Source organism: Calypte anna, chromosome 3 (genome assembly GCF_003957555.1).
Source record: "Calypte anna isolate BGI_N300 chromosome 3, bCalAnn1_v1.p, whole genome shotgun sequence".
Classification (NCBI taxonomy): domain Eukaryota; kingdom Metazoa; phylum Chordata; class Aves; order Apodiformes; family Trochilidae; genus Calypte; species Calypte anna.
This window is the reverse complement of record NC_044246.1, coordinates 111,978,530-111,995,926: the sequence shown is the minus strand read 5'-3', so window position 1 is coordinate 111,995,926 and position 17,397 is coordinate 111,978,530. Positions and strand designations below refer to the sequence as shown.

Genomic DNA, 17,397 nt, shown 5'->3' with positions numbered 1-17,397 from the left:
ATTTTAGGGGAAAAAGCTTCTTATCTGAAAGAGTGGTGAAGGGGTTGCTCAGGGAGATGGTGGAGGCACCATCCCTGGGGGTGTTCAAACCATGGGTAGATGGGGGGTGCTTTGGGAGGTGATTTTGTGGTTAAGGTGGTGGAGGACTCCATGATCTTGAAGGTCCTTTCCAACCTTGATGATTCCATGATTCTCTGCCTCATTAACCCTTTCCTTCTCATAGCCCCAGTGACTCTGTCCAGTCTGTAGATGTTTTCCATGACCACAGGTTGCTTGCAGGGCTTGTTGGAGGAAACTTTAGTTGCCAGCCTCCAAGAGGAGCTGACAGAGACCCAGAAACCTTCACTCACATCATGTGAGCTCCACATCTTCACAGAATCCCAGGATGATCCCAAAGATTTGAGTTGTGAGGGACCTTAAAGCTCATCCAGTTCCAACCCCCTGCATGGTCAGGGACACCTCCCACAGCCCAGGGTGCTCAAAGCCCCATCCAACCTGGGATGAGGCACTTCCAGGGATGGAGCAAGTAACATTTTGAGTGACTTGTCACCTTAATTGATCTTCAAGAGATACAGATGTCTTTTTTAGAATCTCCTAAAGCTGGTTAGCTCAGCCTCTGAGCAATTTGTGGACTACAGTGGGCTGAAGACAAATAATTTGTGCATCTCTGTTGGCTCCAGAGTAACTTGCCTGGTGGTGAACAGATTTGTGTTATATGTATATAAATAAATACATATATGTGAATCTAAAATTTACATATTTTATTTGTTTATATTTTATATTTTATATGTATATATTTGTAGTTGTCCTGGTTTGTGGCCAGGATAAAGGTGATTTTCTGTCTTGTACTTTTGCTTCCAGCTCAGTCTCTTGTCAGGAGCTGCACTTGCTGAAATGAACAGCAAGTTTCTCAGGCAGTGTCTGCTGCTGGGACTGATCCCACTTGACATTTATAGTGACAGGAATATCTTTTTCGGTGCAAGAGAACCAATACTTGAAATGAATCTTTCATCTCAGAATAAATCAGACTGAAAGGACTCAAGGAGTTTCTGGCCTGAATCTGTGATCAGGGCAGGTCTAATCAGGCCAGGTTGCTTAGAGGTATCTTTAACAATATTTTGGATGTCTCCAAGGATGCAGCTTTCACTTCCATCTTCAGCCAAGTCTTTTGGTCTTGTGGTGTCTGTTCTTAACAGGTAAGGAATTCAAAGTCCAACTGCAGCCACGTGTAGAGAAACAAGATAAACCAGGTGCCTCGAATTGCCAGTGAATGGGTGTGAGTCCACCTGTGCCTGATTAGGACAGGCCCCTATTGGGCATGAGCAAGACCAGGGGGCCAATAAAGGTGGGACACACACCCACAGAGGAAACCTCAGCTCACTCTGGTGTGAGGCAATGGAGAGGCCAGCAGCTCGTTGAGCCTCTGGAGCAAGAAAGGCTCTTTCTTCTACCCTGGAAGCGCTGTGTGGTGGCTGGAGTCCTGGAAGAGACCAGCAGCTCATCGAGCTTCAGAAGCAAGAATGGCTCCTCGCGCTACAGCCATGAGAATCCTTCATCAGCTCTTGGTTGTTTTCTTCCTGATGCTCCAAGGTGCTGCAGGTAAGATGTGTGGGTCTACAGAGGGGAATTAGAGGAGAGGAGGTATCCACTTTTGCTCATTTTCATGGTAAATGAGTATTCTGCCTCTCTCCCCTGTGTCTCTCACTCCCAGAACATCCTATCCTTGTGTGCATGGAAACAAAAGGATGCTTCAGAGGGACATCTTGTTGGCTAGAGTTCCATGCTGGAAGATGAGCTGATGGATTGAATTGCTGCAGAAGGCATCAGTAAGTGCAGGGATCATCATGACAAGGTCCTCCTTGTCTCCAGAGCAATTCTGTCTTGCTTCTGCAATGCCAAACCTGCTGGCATAGAGGGTCCTCAAGGGTGTTCTCATCCCACAGAATCACAGAAGAGTGTAGATTCCAAAAAACTTTTCAAGGTCACCTAATTCACCCCCCCTGCAGTGAACAGGGACATCTCCAACCAGATCATGATGCTCAAAGCTCCTCCAATCTGATTTTTAGTGGTTCCTGGATGGGCAGCGACTCTCTGGGCAACCTGGGACACTGTTTGATCACTTTCATTGTAAAAATGTCTTTCTAATATCTCATATCCATCTCCCCTCTTTCAGCTTAATACCATTTCTCCTCATCCCATCACTCCAGGCTCTTGTCCCAAGTCCTTCCTTAGCTTTCCTGGAGCCCTCTTCAGGTACTGGGAGGTGCTCTAAGGTCTCTAAACCTTCTCCAGGCTGAAAAATCCCAATTTTCTCAACTTGGCCCCATAGCAGAGGTAGTTCAGCCCTCAGATCATCTTTGTGACCCCAAAACAGGACACAGAGTTGCAGGGGGGGGGTCTCATGAGAGCAAAGTAGAAGTGGAGAATCCCTGCTTCAACGTGATGGTCACATTGCTTTAGATGCAGCCCAGGAGCCCATGGCAGCCTCTTCTCTAGGGTCATGAAATAAAGACAATGTCACTGTAGAAAACCTACTGGAAGATAACCTGAGACTCTCTCTTCTTCACCATTCAGGGTGAAGAGCAGCTGAAGGCTCCATGGACTGTTCTTGAAAATCCTTTCTGCTTCTACCAAATGATTTCTGACTCTCCCTGTTCCCATCTCTCCTAATAACCCCAGTTCTTGCTCCAAGAAAAAGCTCTTATAATCCTCAAAGCAAACATCAGCTTCTGCAAAACAGAGATATGAAACAGGCAATGCAATGGAAATTATTTCTTTCCTCCCCTTTAATAAAAACACCTTGGGTGGCATTTATATGGTCAAACCTTGGATGTTTTTTGTAGGGAAGGAGGGGAATTTTGTAGAGCTCCTCAACCCATGGGCAGTAATGTATGGATGGGCTGCTGGTTTTTACAGGTAAATCCTGTAAAAATCCTGCACCTTATTGCACTACCAGGAAAAAGAGGTTTCAACTCATTCCCTACTTCCCACTCTCCAGACTTCTGGAACACTCCTTCCTCTAGAGGCCGTTTTTGTCATGTATGAAACTAAATTTCTCTCTCTGTGATGTTCTCACCAGTGCTTGTTTCCAGCAGGTAAACATTCTGGTAGTTTCCAGGCTGCTTTTTGAAAATATTATGATATTTTATTACTAAGATGTCATAGACAGAACCCATGCCTACTGCCTCTTTTCACCTGCCCTCATGGGCTAGCAGTGTAGAAAAAGCCAAGATAAATCCAGATGCTTCCTTCAGAGAGCCTGGAGATGTTTGTAAAAAATTCACTTTTGAGATGACCTTATGCAAGGGAAAACCAGGAGCATTTGGATAACTTGACAGTGACATAGGAAAAAGGTTAGAAAGAAGGAAAGAGAAAGAGTGAGACAATTTCCAAAAGTTATGGATGTGCAACCTAGAGATTGGGTCATTATCTTTTCAGAAGCATTGATGGATGTGCCCAGAACAGTGCCCACTCAAATCTATTCCCAGAGTGAGATGGCTTTGACTCCTCATGGATCACAGTGTGGTTTTGAAGAAGTACCCAATATCTGAGAAAAACCCTCTGAAGGGCAAATGGTGGCTTTGCTACAGAGCTCTGAGACAGCCAAGGCTGCTCGATCCCTCTGTTTCTCCCTTACCCATCTCCTGCCAGAGGTACTCGAACACTAAAAATGAGATTTACCTTTTAGACTTTATAATTATCAGACTCAAAAACTCCCAGAGTGAAAGCCAAGTCCTTGACCCCACTTGCACACAGGACCTTGGGCATGGCAAAAACTAACCCTGCATCTTTGTTTCCTTGAGGAATCGAGTTGAGCAACAGTAACAGTTGGTAGGCAAGATAACCACAAACTACTTGGTGAAGTAACCACAACTTTTGTAATTTTATTCCCTCCTTTTTTTTTTTTTTGCTTTATCCTCCCTACGGATACCATTAGGCAGCTGTGCACAGCAATTAAATAACTCTTAACCATGTCTTCTCCAAACTAAACAAAGATGGATCCTCCAGCCCCTCTCAAATGGCTGATCCCCCAATCCAAACTCTCCAGGTTTCCAAAAGAAAGGAATCTTTATCTATTTATCCTTTTATGATCAGGTGACCCGACTGGTGGATGAGGGGAAGGCTGTGGATGTGATCTACCTGGACTTCAGCAAGGCCTTTGACACCGTCTCCCACAGCATCCTCCTGAAAAAACTATCAGCCCACAGCTTGGACAGGAGCACCCTGTGCTGGGTTAGGAACTGGCTGGAGGGCCGGGCCCAGAGAGTGGTGCTGAATGGGGCTGCGTCCAGTTGGCAGCCGGTCACTAGTGGTGTCCCCCAGGGATCAGTGTTGGGCCCGGTTCTGTTCAATATCTTCATTGATGATTTAGATGAGGGGATTGAGTCCATCATCAGCAAATTCACAGATGACACTAAGCTGGGGGGAGTGTGGATCAACTGGAAGGCAGGAGGGCTCTGCAGAGGGACCTGGACAGACTGGAGAGTTGGGCTGATTCCAATGGGATGAGGTTTAACACGGCCAAGTGCCGGGTCCTGCACTTTAGCCACAACAACCCCATGCAGCGCTACAGGCTGGGGACAGAGTGGCTGGAGAGCAGCCATGCAGAAAGGGACCTGGGAGTCTGGATCTACAGGAAGCTGAACATGAGCCAGCAGTGTGCCCAGGTGGCCAAGAAAGCCAATGGCATCCTGGGCTGTATCTGGAACAGCGTGGCCAGCAGGTCCAAGGAAGTGATTCTTCCCCTGTACTCAGCCCTGGTGAGGCCACACCTCGAGTACTGTGTCCAGTTCTGGGCCCCTCAGCTCAGGAAGGATATCGAGGTCCTGGAGCAAGTCAAAAGGAGGGCAACCAGGCTGGTGAAGGGACTCGAGCACAGACCCTATGAGGAGAGGCTGAGGGAGCTGGGGGTGTTGAGGCTGGAGAAGAGGCGGCTCAGGGGAGACCTCATCACTCTCTACAACTCCCTGAAAGGAGGTTGGAGCCAGGGGGGGGTTGGGCTCTTTTGTCAGATGACTTTCAACAAGACAAAAGGGCAGGGTCTTAAGTTGTGCCAGGGGAAATTTAGGTTAGATATTAGAAAGAATTTCTTTCTGGAGAGGGTGATCAGCCATTGGAATGGGCTGCCCAGGGAAGTAGTGGATTCTCCATCCCTGGAGCTATTTAAAAAGAGCCTGGATGTGGCACTCAGTGCCATGGTCTAGCAACCGCAACGGTGGTAAAAGGGTTGGACTCGATCTCTGAGGTCCCTTCTAACCCAGCCAATTCTATGATTATATGATTCTATAATTCTATGATTCTATACACTCCACAGGACCTTCTGGTGGGGTAGCCTGGTTGGTTCATGCCCCAGTTGTCATAAGAGTACTTCTGGAATACCTTTGGAATACCTTCAAAGCAAAATTCCTGGTGCATTTTCCTCCTGAGGAATTTGGTTTGTGCAAAGGAAAAATCCCTCTGCAAACTGAACCAACATGAAGTCCTGGGAGCCCATCAGGTGTTGCTTCAAAACCACATTAATGTAACTGAAGACTTCACCATGGACTTCAGAAAAAGCAGTGGGGAAAAAAAAAAAAAGCCAAGGCAAATGTTAGGAAATTAAGGGTGGAAAAAAAGGAGCTGAAAACAAAAGAATAAGTATGATTGGGCTCTATGCAAATCCTAAGTGTATTTTGGACATTGTGTGCCATCATATCCATCCCATGCCCAATAACGTGTAGGAGAACTGAAAAATAAAGATAAATGCACAACAGGAATGATCCCCTGAAATAGCTGAATCCATTTGAAGAGTTCTCTGGTTAACAAAATCCCTCTTTTAATTGTGCCAAAACAGACAAGAGGGAGTGTAAGAAAAGAGCAGAGCACCAGTGGTGATGTAGCAAAGGGAAAACTGGATATTTATTTGCTGCTTTCCAGGACAGAAAAAACAGGGATGATCAGCTGGAAGACAGAGGGAAAAAAAAAAAAAAGATGCTCACTTAAGGCATAATATGGTTGTGGAATTATCAGCTGAAGGAGAGGAAGATCAGAAGAAGGAAGATCAGAAGGACAGGAAGATCATCCAGAACAAAGCAAAATTCTCAGTTTGGAACTCTGGGGCCTGAAGGATCAGAAACAGCCTCTGAACTGCTGCATTTTACCATCAGCTGGAAGTGTGTATAGGGACATCCCCAGGATGCACTCACCCTATTTCTGTACATCTCACACTCTTTACTTACTCAGGCATCCTTATTGTCCACCCATAACATTTGTTTTTTATGTCCATTCTCTCAGTTTCTGTATTAATGGAACTTAATGAACTGCCTGGGAGGGCAGAGAAGCAAGAAGGAGTTCTGTGCTGCAAGGGGTGATGTGGATCCTGAGGAGAAACCATTCAGCTCGTGTCCCAAGATGTTTGACACACAGCACGGTGGCTTAACGTGTCTTACACAAGCTGGAGTGTCACAAGAGGTGTTGCATGAAGTACCTGGGATTTGCCAGAAAAAAAAACTTCAACAGGTTCAGAGAAAAAAACTGCTTTTTCACTGGGAAATGGAAAAGCATCTTGGTTCTGGTTGCATTAGAAGTCATGCCCCCACCCCAAAAAAAAAAAAAAAAAAAAAGAAAAAAAAAGAGCATTTTTGATTGGCTCATTGGGCACCTAAGAGAAAGGAGTTGTCACTCCCCTTTCACAAACACTTTATAAAAGAGGATTTCAGCCCAACAACCAGAGTCCTCTGCAGGAAAGGGACCAAGAGCTGGGCTCGTTTGGCTTCTGGGCTCACCTGATACCTGGTAACTTCTCAGTTCCTTTCAGTCTTTTTTATAATGTCTGCTCATCTTTTCCTTCCCAGCCCTGGCTCTGCCCTACAACATCCCCTGAAAACCTCTGCGTTCTTAACCTAAATGTCTAGGTTAGTAAATAAATGGTAATCCAAGCTTCTCAGAAACTGCATGGGTTGAATAAGTAGCTCAGACATGTGCTAATACCTAAAATGCTCTGATAAAAATTGCTTACTAACTCCTAGGGCAAAAATCTGGCTGGGTCAGGTTGTTTTAGAGAGGTCTGTGATCCAGAGAAATTGGTGGTCTCTTTGGGAGAAAGCAGTATATATATATATATATATATTTATTTATCTGTGTTTTCACATTCAGAACTTTCATTTTCAGAATTGTAACTCTGCCTGCTTGATTCTTCTGAATTTCAAATATATAGAAATTTGGGTAAACTTCCAATACTAATTTCAAAGCTGCTTTGGGCACTCTCTACCATTCCTTTCTCAGCTCTATGACGTTTCAGCACAACCTCATCATCCCCCCCTTCCTTAAGAGAAGATAATTTGTGACAGATCAGAGAAAACTCAAATGCCAAGATATATGTTACATATATTTATGTTATATATATGACATTAACTACCTCTTCTTTACCCATCACCCCCCCTTTCTAGGCTGTTATATTTCATTTTGCTGCTGTTAATCTAACTATTAACTCATTCAGTGAAGGAATTACATGTTGGCTTTTTGATGTGTCAAATGAGAACTGATTTGGTGCCACATTTCCATTCTTGATCTGCTGCCTGTAGACTGAGACTGAAGACTTTGAGCAAGTTGATCTTACCCATTATTGCTTGATAAAGTTTAACATTGAAAAATTAACATTATTTTGCCTGAAGTTTGGAAGTTTGTCTGCATAATAACCCCATGTTGCTTCGTGCTTTTTATTTTTTAAGATAAAACATTTAACTCAAAATAACCATTATTTTTACTGTGGACTATTTGCAGAACATGAAAGAAACCTGAGCAATCAAACTACTGAAATAACCTCATTATTCCATATCCTGAAAGCACTTTATGCCTTATGTATTTTTACTTCTCCCAGAAATGTGCACACCAGTCATGATGTCTTATCAATATAACTGGTTATTTTATTATTTTTTGGAAGTTTGAAGAAAAAGTTGCTATAAAATCCATTTTGATTATCTTATTATAGAGCTGAGAATCCTATAGATCCCAGGGTCTGTCTGTCACACACCTTTCCTGCTCTTTTTCCCTACAGTAAATCACCAATCATGAAGATCCTGTACCTGCTCTTTTCCCTCCTCTTCTTGGCACTCCAGGTTTCTCCAGGTAAGATGGAAAAAGATGCTACAAGGGGGTTTTAATACCACAAGTAAATTTCCCAGCACATTTTAACCACTACTGGATAAAAACCAGAAACTGGACAGGATGCAGTCAAGCAGCTCCTTGTCTGTGTTCCCCTGTGAAAACTATTTCAAAGGTGGAGAAATTGTGACTTGCAAAGAAAAAGTGATTTTTCAGCTCTGATGTTTTCCTCAAAAAGATCAAGCTGAACACTCTGGTGTTGGACACCTGAGATGGTGACTGTGGTCACCATGATCTTTGGATAACATCACACTCAGCAGTCCATGGGCTGATGAAAATGAAGCCTGGCCAATTATTTTCAGGTAGAAAGCAGTATAAAAACCTCTGGACCTGTGAAACTTTTCCAGAAGGTAACAGAGAATGAAACAAGAGGTTTATCACTCTCCACCTGGACTTTATGGTCATCTATTTTTGATGCAGTGTGAGCTGAGCATCCAACCTCTTCAAGGTGGAGCCCTGCTTTGTAACCTCACCTCTTAAATGGTCTTTCAAGCAGGGCCAAATCTGGGCAAATCCTGAAGGCAAATTGGTGATGAAGGTAGTTCAAGGAATTGGGAAACCTTGCTGGCCTTACAACTGCAGAATGAGAGGCAAGGCCATTTTTAATTTTTTTTTTTTTGGGGTTGTGATTGCAGGTTTGTCTTCCCCCCGTCGGGACATGTTGTTCTGTAGAAAAGGCTCCTGTCACTTTGGGAGATGTCCCATCCATCTGATTAAAGTTGGACGTTGCTTTGGGTTCCGTTCCTGCTGCAAAGCGTAAGTGTGAGATTCACCAAAACTCACCTGAAGCATGAGCAGACAAAACTCTTCTGCCTGGGTCCTTAACACAGAAATTCTATTGAATGTCCAGACTGGATATAAGGAAAAATTCCTAATATACCACGAGGACAGTCAAGTGGTGAAGTAGGTTGAGCTTCACAGTGCTCGTTCTGCTGAGATGTGCACCATAAACACAGAATCATAGAATTAGTTGATTGGAAAAGACCTTTAAGATGATCAGGTCCAAATGTTAACCCAGCACTGCCAAGGCCACCACCAAACCATGTCCCTCAGCACCACATCTCCATGACTATCCCTCCAGGGATGGTGATTCCACCCCTGCCATACTATGCAACCTGGGCCAGGGCCTGACAACCCTTTTGGTGATGATATTTTAATACTCTAATACCCAATTTCATGTCCTCTTGGACAATCTGAAGACATTTCCTCTCATCTTATCACTTGTTACTCGGGAGAAGATATCATGATCCAGCAAGAAGTTTTAAATGAGTTTGGAGATGTCACCCTTGTGCTGCTCCAAATCTGTTTGACTCCTTTGCAGCTCCCATCTAGGGTTTGGTACGTGCAGAACTGGGCTGCTGTGCTGTGTGGGGAGCTGGGGGAATTCAGATACTTTGGAGGGGGAACACACATCTCTGGTGCCATCAAATGTGAGCAAGAAGAACATAAGAAGTAGCCCTCTGTTTCCACACAGAAATTAATTCATTCACCTCAATACCAAAGGATACAAATATAATTCTTTATTTTTTTTCCTGAAGCAATAGCAAAACCCTCTTCTTACTCACAGGTCTGAGTGCACTGGGTTGTCCCAGTGTGACCACATGTAGAACCCCAGACAAGTTTGGGTTGGAAGGGACCTTAAAGCTCATCCAGTTCCAACCCCCTGCATGGGCAGGGACACCTCCCCCAGCCCAGGGTGCTCCAAGCCCCATCCAACCTGGGCTGAGACACTGCCAGGGATGGGGCAGCCACAGCTTCTCTGGGAAACCTGGGACAGGGGCTCAGCACCCTCACAGGAAAAAATTTCTCCTTAATATCCAACCTAAATACCCTTATTCCAGCTTTAAACCATTCTCCCTCATCCTATCAGCCCATGCCATTATCCAAAGTCCCTCCCCGGCTTTCCTGGAGCCCCTTCAGGCACTGGAAGATGCTCAAAGGTCTCCCTGGAGCCTTCTTTTCTCCAGGCTGAACACCCCCAACTCTCTCAGTCTGTCCCCATAGCAGAGCTGCTCCAGCCCTCTGATCATCTCCATGGCTCCAGGTACATTTGTTGTTTTGGAAAGCATCATCCATGATATCAGGGATTTTGGAAAGTATTTACACCCAGGAGGAAAATATGTGTGGAGTGAGAGAAGGGAAGGAGGGAATAGAAGCAGGAAAATAATTTTTGTTTTTTTCCTTATGCAGGCCATGGGATCTCTAAAACCTGAGGGAATGTCCATTCAAAGAGTGATGAAAATTTCTCCTAAACCCAGGAATTTGCTTTGAATCCCCTTACTGCTAAAACCACCAAGTTTTGTCAGACCCTGCTACAAAGCTTCAAGCAGCTTCCATCTGGAATTCAAAAAGCTTCATCATATTGAATAAATCCAAATATATTCTGCATTGCCTTCCTTCTGTTTGAATAAATTATTGTTGCTTAACATTCAGAACACAAAAGCAAGGTTGGCTGTTACATGGGCTGAGGTTGATGATCCTACCCAGGTTTTGACAGTCAGACCTTAGAGGCCAACAATTTCCTGTGCCACTATTCCAGAATTTGAGCTTTTCTTAAGCAGAACAAGAAAAAAATGTTCAGAGCTAGACAGGCATGGACTGAAGACCTTACCCTCAGTACAAAGAGACAGGTTGGTTGGATCAATTCCCCTTGCAGGAATGTGTCCAGGTGCCAATATCCCTTTTTTCTTACTATTCAGAAACCTAATTTTGGGTTTGTTTTTTTTTTTTTTTTTGGGGGGGGGGGGAAGGAGAAATAGTTTAAAACCAAGAAACCAATCATTAAGAAGTCACTATGTGAGACTCAATGTTCTCACTTGTGAAAGATGAGCATGAGCATCCCAGGAAAGCCTATTTTCTTTTTTTTGTTGTTTAGCTTGTTTTTTGGGTGTTTTTTTGTTGTTGTTGTTTTGGTTTGGTTTTGGGGGTTTTGGGGGGGTTTTTTTGTTTGTTTTTTTGGGGTTTTTTGTTGTTGCTGTTATTGTTTGGTTCATTCATTCTTTTAATAGTGCAACGATTTCTGCTGGTTCTTTACTCTCCAGTACATTTTATTCTGTGATTTCACAGCAATGGGTGTAAACTTTGGGTTTTTTTCCCCACCCATCCCTCTGGGAGGTGATATAAAAGAAAATAGATGGAGAACAACTTAGCCAAGTCTCTCCCACAGGAATTTATGTCACAGGAGACTGGGGTGCTCTGAATCCAATGGGGACCTTCAGAGCAGAGGTGCCCTGGGACCCCAACAGAAGGTGGGGACATCAGGGATGGAGTGCTGGAGGTGATCCTTGGGATGGGAAGGACTCAGTAAAGAAGTGTTTGATGATGTTCTGCACTTGGAGAAAGGTTGAGGTCACTCTCTGCTGATGGAGAACAGTGTTGCAAACCTGGTGTGTCTGAAGCAAGCAGAGAGGAGAGGACCTCACCCTGCTGGACCACACTTCTGGACATTTCTAGGTTGTGGTCCATGGGACTTGTTGGAGATGTCACCTTGAGGAAGAGCTGGACAGCCAACCTGGGAGACCTACTTCCTTCCAAGGAAGATCTCCCTGGGAGCTCTGTGGAATGAGGCCCCTCCAGGAGGGATGTGGCAGGGACAGAGGCTGTGGGGTTGGTAAGTGGATTGGTGTTATGGGATTGGCAGCAGGGAGGATGCTGAGTGAGGACTTCTCTGTGACACTCAACCCCACTGCAGATGAGGGAGATGGATGTCCCGTCCCAATGTGGAATGGGATACCTGGGATTTCTGGGATGGGTTAGGTGGGCAGCCCTAACCATGCCCACCCAAGGGATACACCACTCAACACAGCTCTCCCCAAAACAGCTGTGACTGTCAGGGATAAGGGAAGCCCATGACCTACAGGACCAGGACAGAGCTTCTGCTCTCCAGGAGGGACCATCCACAGAGCAGCTCCATCCCATCCACCTCAAACAGCCTGGCCCACCAGGGACTGCCAGCATCAGTGTCCCCATGTCACTGTGTCCTGGTTGGAGCCAGGATAAAGGTGATTTTCTGTCTTGTACTTTTGCTTTCAGCTCAGTCTCTTGTCAGGAGCTGCACTTGCTGAAATGAACAGCAAGTTTCTCAGGCAGTGTCTGCTGCTGGGACTGATCCCACTCCATGGTTATAGTTACAGCTGGGAATGGGCTGCAGAACCAAGGAACTGCTCAACTCTGAGGAACATTTTGCCCTTCAGAAGGAAGAAAGAGGTCCCACCTGCAGCCCTCCTCTGGGGAGGAACAGACAAGATAGATGCCAGAATTGACCAAACAGAGTATTCCATCCCATACACATCATAGTATAAATTTGAGGGATCACAAGGGTTTTCCAGCTTCTGGCCTCCTGCCTTTCCTGCTTTTCCTGCTTCCCTTCCTTCACCCATTCCCTGTTTGTTTTGGCATCCTGGGAGGATTCCATCCCTTCCTCTGCCTGTGCTCCTGATCCATGCCAGCCTGAATCTGTGTGTTCCTGCCTCCAGCTCCCAACTGCTGCTGACCCCAGGATTCCAGCCTGGACTTTCCCAGGGCTGCCCTGCAGCCTCGGTGGTGACGTGAGAGTTATTGAGGGAAAGGGGGGAGGAGCCTGGGATCAATTTTCCTGTATATTTGTATAGATTTAGTCATTTTTCCTATTTATCATTACTGTTTCATTAAAGTTGTGTTGTTTAGTTCCCATCCTATCAGTCTCTCTCCCTTATTCTCTCTCCTTTCTTTATCAGGAAGGAGAGAGATTAATAGAGAGTGTCTGTTACTCAGTTTAATTGCCAGGCCAGTGTTAAATCCTGACACACTGACAGGTGAGAACATCCACAAGGACAGACACAGAGGTGACCCCCAGCATCCCCAGGTGTTTCTCCTGACACCAACCCAGAGCACACCCTCCATCCCAAGGAAACAGCCACCACACACCCCACCCATTGCAATGCCAAACTGCTCATCTTTATTCATGCTGGGAAAAGCAGCCCCTGCCCCAGCCACAGCAGGGCCATGGGGAAATGTCTCCAGCCTATGAGACCCTGGGCAACCTGCAGGAGCAGAACATCCACTCCTGCTGGCACAGCAACTGGGGAAGGCAGAGGAAGGGAAGGGAGAAGACATCAGGAGATGGTTCCAGAAGCATGGGGGATGTCCTGCTTGTAGAGTTCAGGGTCTCACCCCCAGACTCTGTATGAAGAAAGCAGGCAAGCAAATCACCTGTTGGAATTTACCTGTCTCACCCACCTCCCTGGGGATGACCAGCAAGTCTGTGGGGCAAGAGGTCAGGTTCAACAGAATTACAGTCCTAGATTTGTTCTGGTTGGAAAAGACCTTGGGATCATCAAGTCCAACCATTAACCTGACTCCACAGAGTCCATGTCCCTCAGCACTACATCAACACATCTTGGAAACACCTCCAGGTTTGGTGATTCAACCACCTCCCTGGGCAGACTGTGCCAGCATCTGATAACCATAGAATCATAGAATTGGTTGGGTTGGAAGGGACCTCAGAGATCATCAAGTCCAACCCTTGATCCACTACTGCTGCAGTTCCCAGCCCATGGCACTGAGTGCCACATCCAGTCTCTTTTGAAATATCTCCAGGGATGGAGAATCCACTACTTTCTGGGGCAGCCCTCTCAGTGAAGAAGTTTCTTCTGAGATCCAACCTAAACCTGCCCTGCTGGAGGTGAGGTTCAGTTTTGGCAGACTGGACCTGTATTATCTTGAAGGTGGCAGCTCAGACCCCACGTCCCTGCAAATGCATCAAACCCAGGACCATGTCCCCAGTGCTCATGTCCAAGGACAGCGAATGCTTTCCTCTTTGATAGCTACTGAGATCCTGAGTGGGGCTGAAGGAGATCAGGAAGGTGCTGAGTGACCTCAGAACCCTTCATCCCCACTCAGGGCAGCTCCAAGCATCTTTCATTTCCTCCCTGACCTCTGCCTTGGAGCAGGTACAGCACTGAGGTGTTAAGCTGGTCATGGGCCCTTAAATACAACAGCAACTCCATCTGCCAGCCCAAAAGCATTTCAAAGTCTCAAAACTTACGATTTGCAGCAAAAGAAAAACCTTGAACATTTTCCCTTGGGGACATAGGGGAAACTGCACTTCAGAAATCCACAGTAGCCTTTTTCTCGGTGACATTTTTCCTTACTTCCTAAAGCCAGGGAGGAACCTGCACGAAAAAAAGGAGATCAAAAGAACTCAATATGGGATGACTGTAAAAAAGCTTTGTGATTCCTTGGCTGCCCAGACAGGCACAGAATCCCAGACTGGTTTGGTTTGGAAGGGACCTTAAAGACCATCCAGTTCCAATCCCCTGCATGGTCAGGGACACCTCCCACAGCCCAAGTTGCTCCGAGCCCCATCCAACCTGGGCTGAGACACTGCCAGGGATGGGGCAGCCACAGCTTCTCTAGGAAACCTGTTCAAGGCTCTCATCAACCTCAAATTAAAGAATTTCTTCCCAAGATCTCATCTCAATTTCCCCTTTTTCATCTTGAAACTGCTACCTCTTGTCCAGAGCCAATCCCTCCCAAATAGCACATATATAGAATCATAGAAATATTCAGGGTTAGAAGGGACCTTTAAGATCATCTCATTCCAACCCCCTGTCATGGGCAGGGACACCTCCCACCAGATCAGGTTGCTCAGAGCCCTCTCCAGCCTGACCTTAAAAACTTCCAGGGATAGATTGGGCTTCCACCACCTCTCTGGGCAACCTGTGCCAGGGTCTCACACCCTCATGGGGAGGGTGGGATTTCTGGCATAACTGCTCACTTCCCAGGACATGGAAAACCCCACTGAGGGGGCTCACACCTCACCCCATCTCCCTTTTCCCCTCTCACCTGCAGCACCCTGGAGCAACAAGAGGAAGAAAGGGAAGAGCAGGTAGAGGATCCTCATGGGTGATGCTTTGTCTCAGGTCTTCACAGGGCTGCAGAGGGGATACATGAAGACAACAAAGAAAGGACATGGACAATGCTGGAGACACATGGTGACCCAAAAAGCAGAAGTGATCTCCAGCAAAAAGAGATAATAATGATAGTGATTCAACTTCACTGCTATCCTGGGGTCATTCTGGGAAGCACCAGCTTGTTGGACAATCCAGAGCTTATTTTGTTGTCTTCTTTACATGTCTTCATGATGCTTTCCTGGTCTGGAGGATTCATGCCTAATTTTGCCATTTTATTCAAAACAACATCCACTGAAATTCAGCTTGTAAGTAAAGCAAAATTACCTCTAGAAGTTACAGTCCCTGAGACCTTTTCCAGGTCCCATGTTTGTCCCCTAAGCAGAATTATCCAGAGAGATAAGATCAAGGGGTGCCACAGGATCCACTTCCCAGCACAGTCAGATCAGGATTAACTCCAGAGCATTTTTTTCTCTTCTTTCTGCCTTTTCTGAATCAACCACCAGAGCAGAGGTTTGTACAGCAGGAGATGCTTGTCACAACACTCAGTGCCATGTCACTAACCAACCCAGGGTCAAAAACTAAGGAATAAACTTGTACCTGGAGATGCCTTGCTATATGAAAGGTTACCTTTTGTTCTCCATTACTTCAGCCAGTCCAAAGCTGGATGCCCAAACCACCCTGCCCAGTTACCTCTGCTTCCCTGAGCTCTGGCAAGATGTCCCAGCTCAGCTTGGAAGTGCCCATAGAATCATGGAATGGTTTGGGTTGGAAGGGACCTTAAAGCTCATCCAATTCCAACCCCCTGCATGGGCAGGGACACCTCCCACAGCCCAGGGTGCTCCAAGCCCCATCCAACCTGGGCTGCAGCCCTTACAGGCAGAGGAAACCCCAACATCCTCACCTAGAGATCATTCCCAGGACTCTCCAGCCCCACAGTTCCTGTCCCTGCCCCATTCAGTACCAAACCAGACTGTAGCAAAAGGGCAGAGAATTGTCTTCATAGACAGGAAGAAAACAGAACTAAACTTTTGAGCTAACTAAAAGCCTGAAAAGACAGAAAATCTCCATAATCCCGTGGGGAAAGTATCTCCTTACAGTTCTGAGAAAAGACCCGTTCCCCCAGAGCAGAAAGTCTTGGCTCCCTTCTCCAGCATGGAGACACCATCCCAGATTCTTCTGCACTTAGGAAAATTTGGTTCCATCTTCCACATGTTCTGTGCTCTCAAGACTACTCTGAAAGTTTTTATCCTCTTTTCCAGGCAGCTCTGATGCTTATTTCTATTCAGAGATCCTTCTACCAGTTCATCATTTAGGTGCTTCCAGGAAGATGGATTTGCACAGAAAGGCTGCCTGGGTGTCCAGCCAGGAAGAAACTTTGCTGTCACCTACCTGAGGAAGGCTCAGAGTGCACCAAGGCAGCACCAGGCTGAACAATCTGACCAAGACTCACTTGCCCCCAGAAGTGTTCAGATCAAGGAGGACCCCTTTGCCCTAAACACCCTGGTTTTACACTGTCACCAGTGGGTGGGACATGAGCTTATTCCTGCTGAAGTCTCTTTTCTTAGCCAATCAGAAAATGCCCCATCAGTCTGGGGATGCTGGAGCTGCTTCTCATCCCTCCCTGCTGCAGTGGGAGAGGTTGAGGTTGTGTTTTCCCCAGGAGGTGCCTCCTGGGGGCTGTTGCAATCTTCACCATTATCCTCATGCAACATCTTGTGCCAGCCCCTGTCACAGGGGGCACAGAAGCTTGTCTGGAAAATCCTTGGCACTGGTTGATGAGAAGGTCCACATGAGCTGGCAATGTGCTTTTGAAGCCTGAAAATCAACCATGTCCAAGGCTTTATCAAAAGCAGCAGGACCAGCAGGGCAAGGGACAGGATTTTCTCTCTCTTCTCCACTCTCGTGAGACTCCACGTGAAGTGCTGGGTTCAGTTCTGGGCTCCTAAACTTTAGAAGGACCTGGAGCCATTGGAGCAAACCCAGAGGAAGCCACAAAGATGATCTGAGACCTGGAGCAGCTCTGCTCTGGAGCCAGGATGAAAGAGTTGGGGATGTTCATCCTGGCAAGAGAAGGCTCCAGGGAGACCTTAGAGCACCTTCAAGTACCTGAAGGGGCTCCAGGAAAGCTGGGGAGGGACTTTGGACAAAGGAATGGAGGAATGGGACAAGGGAGAATGGTTTCAAGCTGCAAGAGGGGAGATTGAGATGAGATCTCAGGAAGAAATTCTTTGGTGTGAGGGTGCTGAGCCCCTGGCCCAGGTTTCCCAGAGAAGCTGTGGCTGCCCCATCCCTGGCAGTGTCTCAGCCCAGGTTGGATGGGGCTTGGAGCACCCTGGGCTGCGGGAGGTGTCCCTGACCATGC

The 17,397-nt window shown here is 46.4% G+C and overlaps 2 protein-coding genes across 3 annotated transcripts; one reads left to right on the top strand and one right to left on the bottom strand.

Annotated features, from left to right (window-relative positions):
• The first annotated feature begins 6,706 nt into the window (after positions 1-6,706).
• LOC103527225 (antimicrobial peptide THP2) lies at positions 6,707-10,419 on the top strand. 2 transcript variants are annotated; one of them, XM_008492393.2, is made up of 4 exons: positions 6,707-6,774; positions 8,036-8,106; positions 8,778-8,898; positions 10,333-10,419. In XM_008492393.2, the coding sequence occupies exons 2-4, from the start codon at positions 8,049-8,051 to the stop codon at positions 10,346-10,348; spliced, it is 195 nt and encodes a 64-aa protein (XP_008490615.2). In that variant the 5' UTR covers positions 6,707-6,774; positions 8,036-8,048; the 3' UTR covers positions 10,349-10,419. The 2 variants fall into 2 exon arrangements, with proteins under 2 accessions (XP_008490615.2, XP_030303691.1); XM_030447831.1 differs by lacking the exon at positions 6,707-6,774 and adding an exon at positions 6,875-6,893.
• A 2,657-nt stretch (positions 10,420-13,076) lies between these two features.
• LOC115598108 (ostricacin-2-like) lies at positions 13,077-16,573 on the bottom strand. Its single transcript, XM_030448047.1, has 4 exons — positions 16,425-16,573; positions 14,968-15,056; positions 14,168-14,294; positions 13,077-13,302 (listed from the first exon to the last, which is right to left on the bottom strand). The coding sequence occupies exons 2-4, from the start codon at positions 15,023-15,025 to the stop codon at positions 13,290-13,292; spliced, it is 198 nt and encodes a 65-aa protein (XP_030303907.1). The 5' UTR covers positions 15,026-15,056; positions 16,425-16,573; the 3' UTR covers positions 13,077-13,289.
• Positions 16,574-17,397: the final 824 nt, after the last annotated feature.

Bases quoted from the DNA above. Each gene is read 5' to 3' on its own strand.
- LOC103527225 (XM_030447831.1), top strand. The intron at 8,107-8,777 runs GTAAGATGGAAA...TTGTGATTGCAG, and splicing joins GGCACTCCAGGTTTCTCCAG to GTTTGTCTTCCCCCCGTCGG.
- LOC115598108 (XM_030448047.1), bottom strand. From the start codon at position 15,025: ATGAGGATCCTCTACCTGCTCTTCCCTTTCTTCCTCTTGTTGCTCCAG. The intron at 14,295-14,967 runs GTGAGAGGGGAA...TTTTTCGTGCAG, and splicing joins GTTGCTCCAGGGTGCTGCAG to GTTCCTCCCTGGCTTTAGGA.